The sequence below is a fragment of the Haliotis rubra genome, unplaced genomic scaffold, assembly GCF_003918875.1.
Source record: "Haliotis rubra isolate DU_JTF1 unplaced genomic scaffold, ASM391887v1 Scf216, whole genome shotgun sequence".
NCBI classification, from domain to species: domain Eukaryota; kingdom Metazoa; phylum Mollusca; class Gastropoda; order Lepetellida; family Haliotidae; genus Haliotis; species Haliotis rubra.
The window spans coordinates 348,442-369,300 of NW_025766181.1; the positions used below are offsets into that span (position 1 = coordinate 348,442).

Consider the following 20,859-nt stretch of genomic DNA (forward strand, 5'->3'; position numbering starts at 1 on the left):
TTCTTCTCTATCTTAAAAATGGGAGTGTATTTGGCAATTTCTCTGAGGTGAAGGTCGGTAGAATAAGAGTATACACAATCACCATATCCCGCCGATTACACTTTCAGTATCATAATGTAATCGTTCGGATATTTTTTCATGAAACTAATTTAATTATCTACATGTAGCCTTGTTCAATATCATATCATACGTGGGTATAGGGTGTACGTGTTATATTCTTTGAAAGTGTTTGTTTGGATAATATTTACAGAAGAAATTCACACATTTAGTGTAGTAAAGCATATATAAACCTTTCCACAAGTGTTAAAAGATGAAATGTAGGCATCATGTACTTGTACAACACGTTTTTAGTTCCTATGATGTGCATAGATACAGTTTCGTATGTAACTCTTCGTCAGAATAATTTCCAATATCGAAGTCCAGTCCACGATACACCCTATCCTTTCTTTGCTGAACTGGCATCATGAAAGCAGTGTTAACCATGAACGCCATTTGCGAGTTAACCACACTGTTAAAATGTTAGCGGCGGTCCTTAGGTGTGTTAACTTTACGTCACGTTAACAGCCTGTTAAAAGTTAACAGAGTTTTGAACAACAAGATAACCTTCTGTTATTAGGTAACAGTCGGTTAAATGTACTTAACGGCTGGTTAAAAGATAACCGAGTTTTGAACAACCGGGCCCTGATAGACGACAGTGTGTCTCTTTTAATGGAACATTATGAAAAACTAAATGTTACTGCAGGGGTTCCTCAAGGATCTGCCCTTGGTTAATTTGTGTTCCTTGTATATATCAATGATTTACCTGGAAATTTACAAAATATCACAATAATGTTGGCCGATGACACATCAATCGGTGTTGCGGGAAAATATGTAAAATCCATAGAAGCAACTCTCAACTATGATTTAGCCCAATTGAAAAAATGGGCAGAAAAGTGGTGTGGTGTGTTCTAACGGTTATATCTAGCATACTTTAAGGTGAGGTGAGGTGAAATTGGGTTTTACGTCGTGCTTGAGAATATGACGCTCATATGACGACGTGCATGCGTGTGTATGTGTATGTGCGGCTGCTTGTACTAGCCCAGACTTAAGCTGGTTTTATAGTGCTAGCCCACTGAGATACCATGCCGCAGTGAAGCATGGATACCCCACTCAGACACATTATACTGACTCCGAGGCGACCAGTCCTTGTTGTACCCATGAATGCCGAGCGCCAGGCAGGGACCAACAAGTACCATATTTTAACGTCTTTTGGTATGACGCGGTCGGGGATCGAACCCGCGACCTTCCGCTCTCCGGGCGGACGCTCTAACCACTACACCACGGAGGCGGTCTGCATACTTTAAGACATAGAGAGGCGGGAGGCCTAACGGGTATGAACAACAATAAAAACTTTCATGCATTTATGACCCACATTTTCGAACCTTTTATCAGTCTCTAAAAGGGAGCTGGCAATATATTTTAATGAGCTTCGTCATTCAAGCCTGAAAACCTTTTAATATGGTTGATTAATCCTTTGTCATTTATCAAAAAAAGTAGTGAGGTTGTGCTTTATTGTTATAGATTTCTAAAATATATGGACACTATTGGGACGTTGGTAACTGTCATCAGACATTATTTGACGACATTTCTCATGGTTTGAATATAGCCGACTTTATAGAAGATAAATATCAGTTTACAACACAACTGCCTATATCTTGGTATTTTCGGAACCAGAGAAGGGATATGCCGATATTTAGGTCGTTAACCTAGCATATTATGGTCACGAATATAATTTTCTATTTATTACCGAAGTCTTTAATTGCTGAAATTACGTGATAATCTACTTTCCAACAAAGGCAGGCTCCCCGTCATCGTTGTATTTAGAAGGCGGCTTCTTCGAAGCAACGTGACGTCATAACATTGTTCATGATGTCATGTCACCATGACAAAGTGATATTTCACCCGGTGCATATCGCATTAAACCAATTATCCCTGATATGTTTGCCCTCTTATGTTATAAGCATTGTTATGATCATTCTTTGAGGTTAATGCCACCCGTTGAATTCTTTGTTGTATTTTGAGCGGTGAAACTAAATAAATGATTTCTTTGGTCTACCCATAACACTTAAGGTGTCAACTTCCACTGTATACCTTACAGAAAGAAGTTTTGACTTTACTTTGATAACGAGCACATCTGATCGATTCCTTGAAGCAAATGATGAAATTCAATATCATTTCTACATTTTATTTTATATGCATCAATCAAATGCAACAAATGAGTAGACAGATTGACACCTATGTGACAAGGAATAACCAGGCGCCAGCGATTTATGATATCCTAGCAAATGTAACTTAAAATTCCCTCTCATAAAAATACAATAATATGTAGTAATATGATGAAGAAAATAATACGAACCAGGTTAAACTATGACCACGCAATATATGAATGTATGATCGAAATATAAATCATAATAAATCACATATGATTAAAACATTAAATTAACTTCAAATATGTCATTGCGTCAACATTGAAAATAATTCGAAAATGAAGAAAAGAAGCGTAAACAAACAATATCCTGTTATTTTCGGATATGCTCTGAAGAACTTCAAAATGTAATAGAAATAAAATTAAATTATTGAAAGCTATTGCTCGTAAAATATCTCCTTGCGTCAACATCGAAATAACTCCATAATGAAAAACAATTAACTTTAATTTTCGAAACATACACAAATAATCTCTGGCTTTTTTAAGACGTGTAACGAATAATTTCACAGCTGGTAGAATTAACATGAAATTATAGAAACCATATGCTAACAAAAATTTGAAAATTAGTAATGACAAAGCGTTTGTCACAAACATAGCTATTACCCCCGCCACATGTCGATATCTGAATGTCGCAATTATCCTCTGTCTGACCCTGAAAAGTATGTAAACGTTACCGAAACTGTCATCTGATGCCTTGCTACAAAATGCGAACAAATTCCATCCATTACTCGCTGTGACCTTGAAAATAATCCGAAGGTCACTGAATTGGACTGGCGTTAGACGATACTCCCAACGCATCTTGGTACTATCTTTAAGCAAAACATATTAATTCTGTCTTGTATTTTCGCACTAAAAAGTTAGACATGTGCAAAACACTTTTCACTGTGAACTTAAAATGAGCACAAGTTTCCCAATCAATTGGTGTTGGGGGAATCCCGCCAATACACCTTGATATAAAATTGGATCAAAATCTATTAATACTTTCCTGAGTTCGCGGCTACCAAGCTTGGCATGTGCAAAACTGTTACACCTTCGCTGTGACCTTTAAAATGACCTCAAGGTCACTAAATTCAAGTGGTGTCGGTAAATCTCCAATCTCCAGTCAATAAACCTTGGTACCAAATTTGAACAAAATCCATCATTTCTTTCTCGATTTCTTTCAGTAAACAGAATGGGGAGTCATTTGAACAAGCGATTGTAGTTTTGAAATTGCTTTTTTGTGCAGTTTAATATCTAAGTTTGATTCTAGCCGACTTCTACCAATCTCAAACATAGCATATTTTGTTTCCTGACGTTTGTGATGCATTTTATTGCAGATTTTACGTTTTTGGGGAGTACCAAGCAAAGATACAAAGTCTCACAAAATGGGGATCATGAGGCTGCAACATAGCAAAACCAACTTGCTTGAGGCTGACAGATAATATGTAGAAAAATAAAACATAAAAACAGCTGCATTTGTATCATATTCTAGGTGAGGCTGACTACTATTTGAACGTCCCTCGTAGTTATACCCGTTAGAACACCCACCCACCTCTCCGACTCTACATGCATGCAAGTGTGTTAGATATACCCGTTAGAAACCCACCCTACCCCCACCCCACTGTATATGTATACATATCAAAACCTCAAAAGATATTTGCGAAAAGACATGATACAGAGGACAGTTTATATCGATTATATATCAGGATGAATATCATTTTCGTCATTAAGCTAAGATTTGTCAATTCTTTCTTGGGTTATCGCGCTAACAATCTTTATATTGGCAAAACCCTAAGATTTTTGCTGTGACCTTGAAAATTATCTCAAGGTCACTCCATTTCACTTGTGTCGGTGAATCTCGCCAATATACCTTGGTACCAAATTTGAACAAAACCCATCATTTCTTTCTTGAGTTATCGCCCTAACAAGCTTATTTGATGTATGAAATGCAACGAAAAACAAACTCCCGCGTATTTACGAGTGATTAAAACTGTTATTACAATTTACGTAAACATTTATTACATTTTACCGCAACGAAAATAATTACAAGTTACGTCAATTTTTATTACAATTTGCGTATTACAATTTACGTCAATTTTTATTACAATTTACGTTTTTATTACAATTTACGTCAAGTTTATTACAATTTGCTGCAAGTATTACAATTTGCGTTTTTATTACAATTTACGTCGTAACAACCGCATTATATAACTCACACACAAAACATCAGACCAACTCTGTGAGTTGTTTTTTTCAGAATTTATGTCCTAAAATTAAAAAAGTTGTTTAACAAACTATCATTACAATTTTGACACCGTTCACTATTTGTTACTTAGAGAGGAGTGCAAAGAGAGGAACAGCCAGGTGTACGCGAAGCACGTGCACAAGTACCGACAAACTTATTGATTCATTTACCTGTGCTGTGCCGTCTCCATCCTTTCTCGCACACCTGACTGTTCCTTTCTTTGCACTCCCCCCTCGTAACGATCGAATAGTGAACTGTGTCAAAATTTTAATGATAGTTTGTTAAACAACTTGCTTGACAATGACATTAGAATCTATGTCGAAACGTCGCCTATGTAGGAAAAAGAAGTTGTATATCCATAAAAATAGTCCTTATTCTTCACTTAAATACTTGAATCCCACAATTTACGTAGTGTGTAATATCGTGTCAATAGATGTGTATACTGCTATCGTACAGGCAAAATATGATGAAAAATGCATTGCATCAGTACATAGTAAAAATACTGCATGAAGTTAAATGATACCCTAACGTTGTCATGTTCAAATGTCAGTACAGAACCATGTAACTGCGCATGCGAAAATGGCATTCAGATTTGGGTCACAACCTTGCATGTTTTCAAACCATGCAAATCCAATTAAAGGTGTGTAAATCTAAATTATATAATTTTCTGAGATTTAAGGAACATCCGAATTTTCTAAAGTATAATTGCTACTCCGCACCGTTCAATCATGTGTGCCTGTAGTCGAAACTGACTATTACACAATCACAAATTAAACGATTTGAGTCCTAACCCAGCCGTCGACAATAATTGAACATTCCGGCAAGTTTGAAATCTTGAACTTCGTTGTCAAAATGTGAAATACTTCCGTCTGTTACACTTGTATTTCAGCTGACGTGATGGAACTTCAGCTACAGACAAGAGAACGATGTGATATTAATAAAATGTCATTCCCTTTTCTTTCCAGGTACATATTCATCTGTCACAAATGGCTTGCCCTTGATAAAGATGACGGCAGGCTCTGCAGAACGTTTGAAGCTTTCTCGCCGGACGGTCAAGAGATAGCTATGTTCGACATCGTCTCGAAACAGAAGCTTTTTGACGATCACCTATGGCTATCTGTCATCAAACGGCCAATGTTTAGCCGCTTTACCAGAGTCCAAAGATTCCTGTGTGCAGTGGCGATGCTGTTTCTCGGGATGGTCACCAACGCCATGTGGTTCCAAGACTACGACAGCAGTACCCAGAAAACCAGAGGTATAGAAATAGGCCCTGTTAAGCTGAACTACAGGCAAATTTACGTTGGGGTGATGTCCGCAGTCATTATAGTTCTCCCAGGGTTTCTCATGACTTGGGCCTTCAGGAGAAGAGGTTTGAAGGGTGAGGTGGTGGAGGAAAGTCACAACAGAAAAGGAAGAAGATGTCGATGTATTGGTTACATCACTGGAGAGCTGCTTCTACCCTGGTGGTTTATTTTCGTTGGTTATATGGTCGTGGTGTTGTCTATAGGAGCAAGTGCCTTCTTCACCTTCTTGTACAGCTTGGAATGGGGAGGTGCTACATCTACCAACTGGCTCATGTCACTTGTATTTTGTACTACCGGAAGTACCATCCTTGTAGAACCCATCAAGGTAGGTTCCATTGTTTCAGACAACTGTGGGCATCTGGGTAGGTGCTTGCTGCAGCAGCTATACACCATTAGCAACAGGTGGTAGCCATGTTCCTGTTTGGTAGGGGTCGTTAATCATGTATAAGGGGTAGAATAGGTCTTCAGCAACCCATGCTTGCCACAAAAGGCGACTATGCTTGTCGTAAGAGGCGACTTACGGGATCGGGTGGTCAGGCTCGCTGACTTGGTTGACACATGTCATCGGTTCCCAGTTGCGCAGATCGATGCTCATGCTGTTGATCACTTGATTGTCTGGTCCAGACTCGATTATTTACGGACCACCGCCATAAAGCTGGAATATTGCTGAGTGCGGCGTAAAACTAAACTCACACACTCACTCACTAATCGTGTATAAACAGTTCACGGAATTACTGCGTCACATTAAGAGATAACTGACATAATGGTACTTTAGCAGGCTGCTTCATGATAACGGGTTTTGGAACAATATGTACCAATGTCGTAAAAATTGCTATCAGCAGAAGCTATTTTAGTCCACGTTAAATTGATGAAGAGTATGACATACTAGGTCCACAGAGAACACATATTATGGGCTGTAGGTGCAAACGCCTACAACCTTTTAATCAGGCTGAATTTGTCTCTCAGGTGAAATTTCTCTCTATGATATACACTTGGATTATTCAAAATAAACTTTCAGCTAATGATACTGTCACGCTTTACTTCATAGTTAAATCGAATTTTCTATAAATCTCTAATTTAATCACATTCTGTGTTTTTACTGATCACAAACGTTAATAAACGGATACAATCAATTCTTCACAATTTTACACATAATAGAGCACACTTGTACTAGTTCAGTGCATAATTTCGAATTGCAGAATCGGAAAATCCATTCCATTTTATTAGCAGCCATTAGTTTTTCCTGGGATTTAGCAAAGGACCAACTGGTCTCCGAGAATCGGTTCGAGAGGCGTATTCAGAAACAATACCACGAGCGCTGAGCGTACATGTTATACCGTCTTATGGTCATCGTGATGCTCTTGAAATCAGCTTCAACCCTACATCGTCTCACTGATTACAATTTTTTGAATTTACTCAGGTGCCTCAAACGTTGCCTTTTTAAAGGCTTTTCTTGTTTAAAGACAATTACTGGACTTATGATTCCACTTGCTTCCGCATACCAAACCAAACATTACCACAGTCGCATGCACCGATTAAGACCTATGCCTAACTGCGAGTTGACACAGATTGTTGTAGCACACTCGTTCTGCGAAACAATACATCCTCTAACAGCGTGTGTATGTGTATCACAGGGACAGTGACAACGTTCATCGTTCTTAGATCGATGGCATCAATATACCCACTGTTTAATCCTTCAATTACGTTAGAAATACTAGTTGAAAACAACTCATTTCTGTTATTGTATTGTGTAAAGCAAACAGACGTCATGAACAGAAAAAAAATATTATAGATTTTGTATTGAAAACTTTAAATCGTCAGGACATTCTATTTGTAATTGATTACAACTAAATATGGAGGCATATCAATATAAAGGTTATAAATTGTGTAATCAGTAAATATCCACCCAAGAACAATATATAATCAATAAATTCTATTGAAATATGCAAACGGCAATACAATGGGGAAAGTCATTATGAAACAGCAATACAACATATAAATCATTTTTATACCCCCATATCAGAATGCTGAAATTTGATTTAATGAAATACTGTGTATCGCGCCTGGGAGTCAAATACATATCTTAGACAGAGAGTAAATTAACATGAAACGAAACAATCAGGACTTCGTAATAAAGATTGATAGATTCAAAACAAAATGTGGACTGTTGTTTCCAAGTCAATGAAAGTCAAGGGACACAAGTTACCCACAGCTCAGGGCAACTGAATGTCGAAGTGACGAAAAGATAAGATGTCAAGTGCTCGGGGAGAGGTTGGGTGGATACACAGTCATGGCAGTGTACGAGATAGTTTCCATATTTTGCTAGCCAGTCGGACTAGTTATGCCTGAAAGTTATTAGCCCACAAACTAATTCACTAGCTCGAAATTTGAAAATAGAAACTAAGCAAAATATCACAAAAATAGATGAGAATAAGATATTGTCCGCATGCCAAGGGTTTCATCATTCGCTGTTAATATGATGAACATATTATCAGGCCATAATCTTGCATGATTTAAAAGTGTATTCCAACTTACCAAGTCGGAGTGAGTGATACATTTACAAAATTCATGAAAATGAAAATTCACTAGCCAGTCGGGCCAGTGACTGCGGAGATTTACTGTCCCGGCTGGATTTTTACAAGCCACGGGCTAGCGGGTCAGTGGTTACTTCGTACACTGAGTCATAGGACGTCACAGTATCAGACGAACTGCCACGGAAGAAGCTCCACAGGGAAACTGAACACGTTTCATTTTATGGGCGTTTTATCAACTTGCTACCTCACATGCTCAGGCATAAAGAACCTGTTCCACTATAGACATGCCCATAACATAATGTCAGTTCGGTAAAAAAATAGACTCTTTATGTTTTTTTCCGTGATTGTCATATACAAATATTTATGTGTAAGCATAAAAGTTTACCCCATTTACCATGTTTTGAAAGATGATATATTTTTACTTCACAGATGTACGTATATCTACAATAGGTTACATTTCTACATTTCATGAAACTGGTTGTTGTAAATAGATCAAACGTGTTGATCGATTTGATGACTGATCCTATCAGTATTGACTCCATAGATACTGATCCATTTGATGACTGATCCTATCTGTATTGACTCCATATATACTGATCCATTTGATGACTGATCCCATCTGTATTGACTACCTAGATACTGATCCATTTGATGACTGATCCCATCTGTATTGACTCCCTAGAAACTGATCCATTTGATTACCGATCCCGTCTGCATTGACTCCCTAGATACTGATCCATTTTGATGACTGATCCCATCTGTATTGACTCACTAGATACTGATCAATTTGATGACTGATCCCATCTGTATTGACTCCCTAGATGCTGATCCATTTGATGACTGATCCCATCTGTATTGACTCCCTAGATACTGATCCATTTGATGACTGATTCCATCTGTATTGACTCCCTAGATACTGATCCTGTCAGTGGCCCTGTCAAGCGTGTTCCGGAGGACCGCCCAGGAGGACATGGGGATCGTCGCACCGGTGAAGAAGGTCAACGCCCGGGGAATCATGTCTATAGGTTAGAGAACTCTACGAAGGCATCCATGAAGATCCGGGTTATAATTGGTCTTCACTAACCATATTTGTCGTAAGAAGGGACTAACGAGATCGGGTGGTCAGGCTCGCAGACTTGGTTGACACATGTCATCGTATCCCAAGTCCGTTGGTCGATGCTCAAGATGTTGATGAATGGATTGTCTGGTCCAGACTTGATTATTTACAGACCACCGGCATATAGCTGGGATATTGTTGAGTGCGACGTCAAACAACAAACTAACCAACAAACAAACATAATTCAGCCGTTAAAATAAAAAGTATTGATACTAATTAATCTTAGACGTATGTCCCAAAAGCGTAAAGCATTGCCAAGCTCAATAGAAATCAATTATTACATTTAAGTTCCAATGAGTCTGCAATCTGAGATCCCAGAGCCGCCGGATGAGAATTCGGAAGAGATCAAGAAGCGGCGGGAAGAGCTTGTCCTGAAACACCGGCTGTTCCTGGTCAGCAAGAGTCTAGGGGCCAAGCTGGCGTTTATTGTCGTTCTCACCATCATCTGTCTTCACAGTAATGTCAAGGAATCCTACCTACTGAACACCCTAATGAAATCATATGCCAACAAAACGTTCCTCTCAAAGGTATGTCGCTAACTGATTATTTCTATTTAATGGTTAAGTTCGTCCGTTTACACATTTATGCGCCGTTGGAGTAGCCTAGTGGTTAAAGCATTTGCTCGTCACGCCGAAGAACCCGGTTCGATTCCCCAAATGGGTACAATGATATTGCTGGATCATGGCTAAAAGCGGAGTAAACCTAAACTCACTTACTTACCCACTCACTCGCTGGCTCACTCATTTGTGAATGGATACCCTGAAGGATTAGGTGACAATTACACCAAATGTTCAAAGGAGCTTGAGTTGACAACTTCTCATTACAATGATCTATGATAAATGGAGATTCTTACCACATTGACGTTTGCTACAACAAACAAACAAACAAACAGATTAAATACTGTAAAAGAAATGAGTTAAGTTGTCAAAATGAAATTTAATATCGCTTCATTCAATTTTCAATCACACAAATAAACAACTCCGTATGACTTCTTTTGACCATCAGTATATACTACGCTGGTACAAAATGTTGTTACAGTGTATTTTCGAACACTTTGGTAATCTATGCATACGGCGATGTTCTGCATGGTGAAATCACTGGTTCTCACAATTTGATATATTTCAGAGCGTTAACAAAACGTCCGATGTTTGGGGATGGTTTGACCACGATTTCATACCTGCACTGATTCCTAAACGACAACTAAATGGCAATCTGATGTCCGTCTATGACCAGAGGTTTACCGTGGACGGTGTCAACTATCGACTAGGAGCAATCACCTTGCGACAGTACAGAGTCAGAGGTCAGGACAAACATTCAACACTATATGGCATGTCCCACCTGTAAATATTCACAGATCATGGCAAACATTCAACAATCCATGGCACAGACCACATATAAATATTTACAGGTCATGGCAAATATTCAACAATCCATGGCACAGACCACATATAAATATTGACAGGTCATGGCAAACATTCAACAATCCATGGCACAGACCACATATAAATATTTACAGATCATGGCAAATATTCAACAATCCATGGCACAGACCACATATAAATATTTACAGGTCATTCAGCAGTCCATGGCACAGACCACATATAAATATTTACAGATCATGGCAAACATTCAGCAATCCATGGCACAACATTCAACAATCCATGGCACAGACCACATATAAATATTTACAGGTCATGGCAAACATTCAACAATCCATGGCACAGACCACATATAAATATTTACAGATCATGGCAAACGTTCAGCAGTCCATGGCACAGACCACATATAAATATTTACAGGTCATGGCAAACATTCAACAGTCCATGGCACAGACGCATATAAATATTTACAGGTCATGGCAACATTCAACACTATGATGCATATCCCACATATAAATGTTCACGCCGAAGGCTCGGGTTCGATTCCCCATATGGGCACAATGTGCGAAGCCCATTTCTGGTGTCCCCCGCCGTCATATTGCTGGAATATTGCTAAAAGCAGCGTAAAACCAAACTCACTCACTCAGTCTAGAGGTATGATAATGCTCTGTGGATTTATATCAGTGTGTGCGACGCACCTGTGTTGTACAAAACTAATGTATTACGTTTATGTCTAGGTCCCTGTCATAACCAAGCGATTACAAAGTGGTACAGTGCTCCTCTTCGGTGTATGCCGGGATACTCTTCCCAATCAGCTGAAACGGGCGTATTCAAAGAACGTAAGTGAGGATTATTGATATGTTTGGCTTTCTTGAAGCATCCTAACCAGTAATGTGTTAGCGAGACCTGACGAAGTGTGTGACTCACATCATGATTTTCGTCTAATATGTGGTATCAATAGTACCAGAAGTATTAAAAATAATTCGTCGGTGATCTTCAACAGATACTTAGCATATAGAGAATTCAAGTGGAAGGTGTATGATTTGCTTTTTTGAAACTGCATGCTGATTAGTTATTATCTTTTCTGTAAACATGATCGTCGTTTCTCTAATTGTTGAAATTAAATGCAGTCTTGCCGGTGCAGTTTTAGTGACAATTGGCCACAACTGAGGTTGCTGCCAAACCTTCAATAAAACCATTCTTGTAGATTGCCTGTAGCATTACAATTAACGTAACTAAGGTCTGATGAAATAACGACAACGTTCAGACACACAAAAAGCATGGGTGTGCAAGCAAAGGCTGGCAAGGTAGAGGTTTTGTAACAAGGATGGCAGAACACTGAGCTTCTCAATCATTCTCCATGGTAGTATCCCCTTCCCAAATGCCCCTCGTAACCCTTACATCCAGCTGGGGTCCATGCAGGAAGCCAATGTACTGTAAGTCCCTATGGTCCCGAGTATGGTGATCTAGCTTCAGTTGTTGGCAATATATAGCATGTTTTATATTGTTTTCTTTAATCATGCTGTTTTATGATAGCATGCTAGTTTTACATTAAGATGTGTGATAAACTAGTAGTTGTACTGTTCTTCAGGTTTTTTATTTCTAATTTCGTTGATCTATAATATGATAATTAACTGGCTGAAATATTGCCGATATGACGATAAATTTTAGCTCACTCGTAGTCCTTGCAGCAATCATGTGGTAAGTCCTTCTAAAGGTACCTACTGTATGTTAAATGTGTGATTAACTACAATGTCCACACAACATTTGTCACAAGTGCTATGTTAAAGACTGGCAATGCAAGTGCTAGCACTGGTTCCTGGAAACTCTTCACCTGCAACAAAAATTGGCAGATGCCGTACGTTTGACACTGTTAAGCAAATAGGAAAGACTCGTCTTAACCAAAACCCAATACTGAGGATAACAACGGGTTCAGCTCTTCTGCAAACGAGTCTAGTTCTACATAAAGTTACACGGCATGGTAGTTCTTGGCTCGTCACGCCGAAGATAATCCCCAACATTGTGTGAAGCCCATTTCTGGTGTCCCCCGCCCTGATGTTGCTGGAATATTGCTAAAAGCGGCGTAAAACCAAACTCACTCACTCACTCACTAGTAAAGGACAAATCTTTGAGGGCTTTTGTAACTACTAGGAATAGTCAGGACACTCTTGGGGGTGGATACGGCTATTTCACACGTGTAAGCTGGCTTCGTCAAGGTCAGCAGTATACATAATAGTACAGAAAGGTTAGACTTGGATTACAGATGATTTTGTTGAGGACAGTCTCGTTCCCTTCAAGTTTTAAAGTTAACACTGATTACATGTGGGGTAGTTGGTTAAACCACAAGGGATATGCAAGGAAGGGATGATTGTAGATCCAAACAATAGGAATATATCCGAAAATAACGGACCAGATGTACCGGCAGATTTACGAGGACAGTCTGTGAAAAGCAACTATCACTGGCATTTGCACCAACCCCTCGTTAGAAACTGGTTCCAAGATTCCAACAAAACAGTGATATTTTAACTATTTTCTCAACTAGAATGGCGGCGGTGCAATGAAACCGACATCTGTACGGAGAAACCTTTCCTCTTCACCAAAAGCACAGGAGGTACAGGAATAATCATTGAAGGAACTTTCGGTTACTATGGTGATGGCAGCTATGTTGAAAGCTGGAATAAAGATCAAAGGTACGCATCAAGCAGGAAGACATTCGTGGAAAGAGAGAAGTGGTTAGATTCGCAAAGTCGAGCCCTGATTGTGGAAGCGTCCTTCTACAATCCCAACGTCCGTCTGTTTACCCGGCTGCAGGTGATGTTTGAGTTTCCAACACTTGGTGGTGTGAGATTCAACGTTGATGCCAAGACAGCACGACTCTATCCGTACGTGAACGTGTGGGACTACCTGATCCTTCTGTTACAAGTAGTTTTTGCCGTGATTGTGGTCATCCGAATGAGCAAATTCTGTCATTCAGCGTGCTGTTCCAGTGAACGGATTTTAAGTTTAAGCACGTGTGTGTGTTTGTTTTAGAAATGTTACTTTCGCTGTGTGCAGTGATCGTGTATGGAGTAAAGATCGACAGGACTATCTTCGTAGTGGAGGAAATTCACAACAACCCAGGTAAGCTCATAATTTCATTTACAATCAAAATCCCGGTTTGATCTAGGCTGAAGGGGTAGCCTTATGGGTAAACGCCGAAGACGCGGGTTCGATTCCCCACATGGGTACAATGTGTGAAGCCCATTTCTGGTGTCCCCTGCCGTGATATTGCTAAGGGCGACGTAAAACTAGCCTCACTCAGTCACCAAAACCTTCCTCTGGAGTTTGAAATGGTTGAACATTATACTTCTGAGAGAGTGTTTTGCTTACATGTACATTCAAACCAGCACTGTACTAAATGAATCGCAAGATTAGAAAACATAAACATTTAGCTAACCGTGAAGGTCCGGGTTAGAATATTGATCTTCAGTAACCCATGCTTGTCGTAAGAAGTGACTAACGGGATCGGGTGGTCAGTCTCGCTGACTTGGTTGACACATGCCATCATATCCCAATTGCTCAGATCGATGCTCATGCTGTTGACCACTGGATTGTCTGGTCCAGTCTCGATTATTTACAGACCGACACCATATAGCTGGAATCTTGCTGAGTGCGGCTTTAAACTAAACTCACTCACTCACTCAATAATACCAACTATGAGCCCTCAAGGAAGCTACCACATAACGTATTCAAAACAAATTACGTATTTAGATTACAATATCAAATTAAAAGTTCGAAAGAATTAATGCACCGTTGCAATAAATCGACTCTCGCGCCCTCTACCGGTCGAATATTATTTCAAGCGAACCCCATAGAGTTATGTCCCTTGGAACGCGCTTTACGAATATCCAACGCACAACTTGTGATTGAAACCAGTTCGGCAAACACCGACAACACCGTCTGCGGCAGTTTTAGATGTACGGAGCAATCGTTTACATTCCATATATGGCAAGTGTTCTCTGTTTGGAAGATGTTTGCCTCGAAGTTTCAATTAATAAAAAGAAATCCATTTCAGGCAAGTCGTAAGAGATAAGGGATATATTGCATCATTAGAAAGGTAAAGAAAGTGTATCTGCCCAAAATAAATAATATAGACCACAATATTGTCGAAAATGTGTGATATTGTGCCTTTAAATGTATCGCAGGATTAGAATTCATAAATACTTAGCTGCAAAAGAAACTTTCCCAATACTTGGAAGAGTGATCTTCATGACAACACGTCACCGATATATTTACCACAGCACACACACGTCGAAACAAGCACAAGTGATCTTCTTAGAATGAGAACGAACAAAGGAGATGTTTTGGAAGTATGAAACCAGTGGAGTATCCTTCCAGCGAAGTGGATCAAGGATATTGGTCACAATAGAGTTAAGACAAACAAATAGGTAGTGGTAGTGTTGCAAACTTTCCACTTTGTTTGCCTCTGAAGAATATAACCAACCAAAAGTAAAATTCAAAACAGTCAAGTGTAATAGAACGTGTGCATGAACATTCATCGTTTATTACGTGTCCAGGACTGACTGACGGAGTTTGGTTTTACGCCGCTTTTAGCAATATTCCAGCTACATCACGGCGGGGAACACCAGAAATGGGCTTCACACATTGTACCCATGTGGGGATTCGAACCCGGGTCTTCGGCGTGACGAGCCAACGCTTTAACCACTAGGCTACCCAACCGCCCCTACGTGTCCAGGATGTTTATGAAAATGTATATAACACTTTCCTTCTTTTTCAGAAAACTACGTATCGTTTGACTTAGTTCATCTGTTGGATGAAATCTACAGGTGCAGCCTTGGAATGGTTTTGTTCATACGTATACTATATCTTCTACAACCACTGTCTCTCAACTACAACCTGTTCCTTATGCGGGCGACTCTTCTCGCCTCACAGGCGGAGCTGTTTGGGTTTTCCTTTATCCTCACCGTTGTAGTGGCAGCATACGCATCCTTCTTCTACCTTCTGGAGGGGCCAATCACGTTTGACATAAGAACTTTATACCATTCCTACCTGGCCCTGATGGAGTCCCTCCTCGGGTTGGTCCGATCTCGACAGCTGGTGTTCTCGGAGTCCGGGATTGAGGTGTATCTCAAGCAGACAATGTTCATATGTTTCTCCTTCACAGCGACAATGATTCTCATGAATATTGGAGCCAGTATTCTAAACATCGACATGGCGTCGATCAAGGGTCATAAAGACTTTACAGTTGGTCCCGAGTTTGATCGCAGCTTGAACGAATTCCTTGGGAAAATTATAGAAGAGTTTTTCAGCAAGTGTTCGCCCAGGGGTCAACGTGGATTGACAGATTCAGTCTACCCGTGTGAGTAAACGTTCGTGTGTTTCTCAGTGTTTCTTAGATTGTTCGTGTGTTGTTTAAAGTTGCAACCAGCACAACGTCAGTATATTCGGCCTGTAAAAAATCGTATCTGAACCAGACAATCCAGAGATTGACATCTTGAGCACCTATCTCAATAGGCCTGACCACCCGATCCCTCTAGTAGCCGCTTTATACGACATGTTCATGTAAGTGGTTGAATGCCCATTTGAACTCGGAGTGTCTAGATTGGGGGTGGGGATGGGAGGTGGGGATGGGGATGGGGATGGGGGTTGGGGGTGTTTCATTCTAAGAGTACGCGAGTTGGATCAGTTGTATGAACCGTTGCTTTGAACATAAGTCCGGATAGATCACCACGTGTTGTTTAAATAGGAGAAACGCCCATAGTGATGTTTATGATTAGCTGTAAATCTTTATCGGAGGATGGAGCTGTTACGTCGGTGGGTAAAGGGGAATTACATGTCAGAGAAACGTCCGAAACTGAGTCCCTATGATATCTTAACACGACAGGAACCCCATCCTCGATAATCTCCAGGGTATACGTTACGATCACTCTCCACTATACCCTGGATGCATCCACGGCTTGGCCCGATAATTATATTACCTCCCTTTGCTGGCTCCGCATTCTCACAGTAGCCAATCACTAAGCCGCCGTTACATCCGAGCTTGCCAGTGTCAACAAAGATAGCGGTCGCAGTCGCGAAGGTTTAAAATTTGTTCGCAGCGCCACTCAGATTTTTGGGGAAATCATACAGACAAATTGACAGATGTGAAACTTTAAAAAAATATATAAAGGAACTCCTTTTACCTCTTTCAGAGTACCTCTGCATCATTTGTGTTGCCAAGCTTAACGGTTAGATAATTTAAGAAGCGAAAGTGAGCTGTGATTGGTTCGCTCAACTTCCCAGCGTAAACACCTGATTGGATAAAAAATCAGCAAAGGGAGGCAATATAATTATCGGGCCAAGCCGTGGATGCATCCAGGGTATAGTGGAGAGTGATTGTAACGTATACACTGGAGATTATCGTGGATGCCTTCCGGTCATGACTCTCCGTAAGGTTCCATGGCTTGATTATATCTGATTACACATTTAACTATTTAACTGAAACCAGTGAATTCAAATTAATTGACTATTTTAAGTAAACGCCTGCGACATACTTGTAGCATCATTTCCTACTTCGGTGGTGTGAGGCTGTAAACGAAATCAGATATAATATTGTCTTGACTGGAAATGATGTAGGACTGGCTCTATTCAATCATGAATACCATTTCCGTGGTTGTTGGATGTTGTATCTCAGTTTCTGTTGCAAAGTGTCGAAGGAGAGTGACGGGGATGATGCGTCCATGGGTGTAAATACATTCGAGATCACCAGCAAGGTAAGGTTACATGTATTGTTGGTCAAATGGCTATAGACTTCGTGTATTACAGTCTGTGTATTTCTTGTTGACATACTTAAATTTCGAGGGTCACAGTTTAACATATTTATGAGTGCAGGTGCACAAATATTGTTATTAGTGTATATTGTTCTTATTGATTTTAAATTGATCTTCATACGTCATTATTTTGATAACATCTTGTTTGTGCATTCATACTGACACCATAATTATTTTAAAAAGTTTTGTCATCAGCTGGACAAGTTGATGATGACGATCACCAATAGCAATAATGCTGACATCCTTCTTGCCCGTTCTATCGCGAACAATGCTCTGCTGGAGCTCAACACTGCCCAGTCCCGTATCAGACAGACTGAAGAGGAAGTGTTTATCGTCAAACAAGAGCTCAGTCACCTGCAGGACACCGTCCGTAGACTGGCATCTGAAGAAGAGAAAGCACCGGTTCCAGAGAAGGCCGAAGTTACGCTCAGGTAAACATTGTGATTTGTGTAGATTAGGGGGTAAAGCGCCGGTTTAGAATACTATTCAAAGGGTTGAAACGAGAATGAGTGAGTAACTTTAGTTTTACGCCGCTTTTAGCAATGTTCCGGCAATATCACGGCGGTGCACACTAGAAATGGGCTACAAACAATGTACCCATGTGGGGAATTCAGGATGATCAGCGAACGGTTTAACCACTTGGCTATCCAACCTTCCCTATAAAGGGTTGAAACGAGTTTTGGGAAAACAGATTCAATTTAGTTGAATAGTAAAACATGTGCTTTATCGTTCATGTGAATTGCTGTATAAAATGACTGGTCAGTGTGTTGACCTGCTAGAGGGAACACAAAGATATTTTGCACGTACGATACAAGGACTAGATAAACTCTCACCCTCGGAATCAACCACAGCTAACATTGGCCTCTGGACCCTTCATGGATATATTGACAAATGCAAGTTGTTATTTCTAGGACGCCTGTGTAACCTAAAATGTAGCAATACTGCAAAGAGTATCTTTTGTGCCTCTGTCACACAGCCTACGTCATCTAATGCTATAACGGCAAATCTTCTAACAGTTGCTAATAAGTATAAGCTGGGCAAATATGTTAGGTCCTATGTGAACCATGGAATATTTCTACAAAACGATAAATGGCGAAAGGTGGTGTTTGATACAATTCACGGTTATGAGGAGCAACTATGGCTCAACAAGGTTTCCATAAATAGAGAATACTACACGAGGTCTCATTACATACGAATTATACGAAACGAGTGTCCTTCCTATGGTATCTGACCGAGCGACAGCGAGGTCAGATAACATAGGAAGGTCACGAGTTTTGTATAATTCGTATGTAATGAGACCGAGTGTGGTATTTTATTTATTACCCACGTCTTACATGCATTAAATTGACAAAATAGCGTATTTTTGTTAATATTTTGGTTTCAAACCGAAACCGGTTTCATAAAGAGGTTGCGGAAGAGTTTTGTACTGTAGTACAATATTTGCATGACGTCACTGTAATGACGTCAATGCCTTGGTAACCGACGTCACGATGCATGTCAGTTGTCATCGCCTCGTACAGCCTCCTACAGTAAACTACTCCGTAGCACCCCGTTTCTTGGTTTGCAGTTGCTTCATTCGGCTAACATCACTGGTGGAAACATTGCGTTTATGTTTTTCGACGGATATAATGTCTCAGTTCGACTCACAATTAAACAGCGACACGGCAACGTTCGCGATGTTTACATTCCCACAATGCATTTAAGTTGTAGAATGAATGAATTCACGTGTTTGTTATGAATGAAAAAATGGTTACGTCAGAATGTGACCTCATTGAGAGGTCATCAGTTATCCAATCAAATCGTTAGAATCTCAGGTCAAGTCGTTACGACACAGGTCAACGCGATACGACACACGTGTGACGTACGAGATTAGTATGCAACTACCCATACGTTGACCACGTGGGTAATAAACGCCGGTATGTTTCGGTATAGGAAACTCCACATATCATATTCTATGGGATATCATATTTCGTTATCCACAACACAGATCAATGCTGCAATTTTGTATTCGTATATCATCCCGTAATATTGTTTCTAAAACATGTACACTCTGTGACAAACATGCGTATGATTATGATTGTCATGTGCTTGGCACTGTGGGAAACTTCTGCAAAGCAGAAACAGATATTTTTCTTATCTAATAGATCACCTAGATGTTGAAACCTATGTCAAATTTGAAATGCTGGACGAACACGTCATACATTATAATCACGTTTGCATCGTTTGTGTATTCCATCAGACAACCTTTGTTGCTTTGTTATGATTGATATGATTCAGTTATAACTCACTTTACTTGTATATTGTTATCTTTAATGTCCATGCTCGTTTGTAAATGAACGATAATGTATATGTTCGGAATAACACCTCTCTCTCTCTCTCTCTCTCTCTCTCTCTCTCTCTCTCTCTCTCTCTCTCTCTCTCTCTCTCTCTCTCTCTCTCTCTCTCTCTCTCTCTCTCTCTCTCTCTCTCTCTCTCTCTCTCTCTCTCTCTCTCTCTCTCTCTCTCTCTCTCAAGGGGGCGATAACTCTCCCGAGTAAATGGCTCTGCTCTATCTGACTCGAGTGTCCTGCTACTTGTTTCAACCCTATGTGTTATAACACAGCTTAATGGGAGTCGAAAGGACCTGAAACACTCTGTTTAGTTGCTGAACGGAATTATGGTGGGAAAAACGGGAATCTACCTGTCAAGTACTGAGTGATTCCATATATCCTGTTAAATGGTTTCGAAGGTCAAGAAATGGTTTGAACTGTTTCCATTCCGACTGCAATATCAGAACATCTTTAATGGTCCATGAGTCAAATGCGGTATTGCAATACAAGCAACGAAACCTTTTTTGATATCAGTAATCAGCCTCGAATATCCGCTGTAAGAGGTTCCGCTGGACGTAAGGCGAAATAGGGTGAAGAGTGTAAGGATAATTTGACTGACGGCTGTTTTGTGGGAGGGAGAAATGAGGCAGGACAAAACAATATGGGTGGTCATCCTTAAACTCAATCTACTAATCGTTGTTTACAACCCATAACTAACGGATGACGGCTCTACTAAGTGTAGTTGTACATTGAATTACAGCGTCGATGACACCACAGGAAGGGCATACGTGATGTTCAAAATAACATCAACATCCCCAACAACAGCCGAGGATGTGGAACTATGTGATGTCACGAGCACGGAAACGGGCGCTCTTATATTGGGCATGCGCACTCTCTATGGAAAGGTCTACAAGTGTCAGTCTTCACTTGGTCTGCAG

General features: G+C 40.1%; 1 protein-coding gene across 1 annotated transcript in view; it reads left to right on the forward strand.

Moving 5' to 3' along the window:
* LOC124276971 overlaps positions 1-20,859 on the forward strand; it is a 69,631-nt gene that overhangs the window by 36,398 nt on the left and 12,374 nt on the right. Inside the window, 11 exon segments of the mRNA XM_046712623.1 lie at positions 5,435-6,098; positions 9,221-9,332; positions 9,713-9,951; positions 10,550-10,724; positions 11,541-11,642; positions 13,346-13,758; positions 13,761-13,923; positions 15,581-16,162; positions 17,491-17,555; positions 17,808-18,043; positions 20,682-20,859. Of these exon segments, the coding sequence (XP_046568579.1) occupies positions 5,435-6,098; positions 9,221-9,332; positions 9,713-9,951; positions 10,550-10,724; positions 11,541-11,642; positions 13,346-13,758; positions 13,761-13,923; positions 15,581-16,162; positions 17,491-17,555; positions 17,808-18,043; positions 20,682-20,859 (2,929 nt within the window).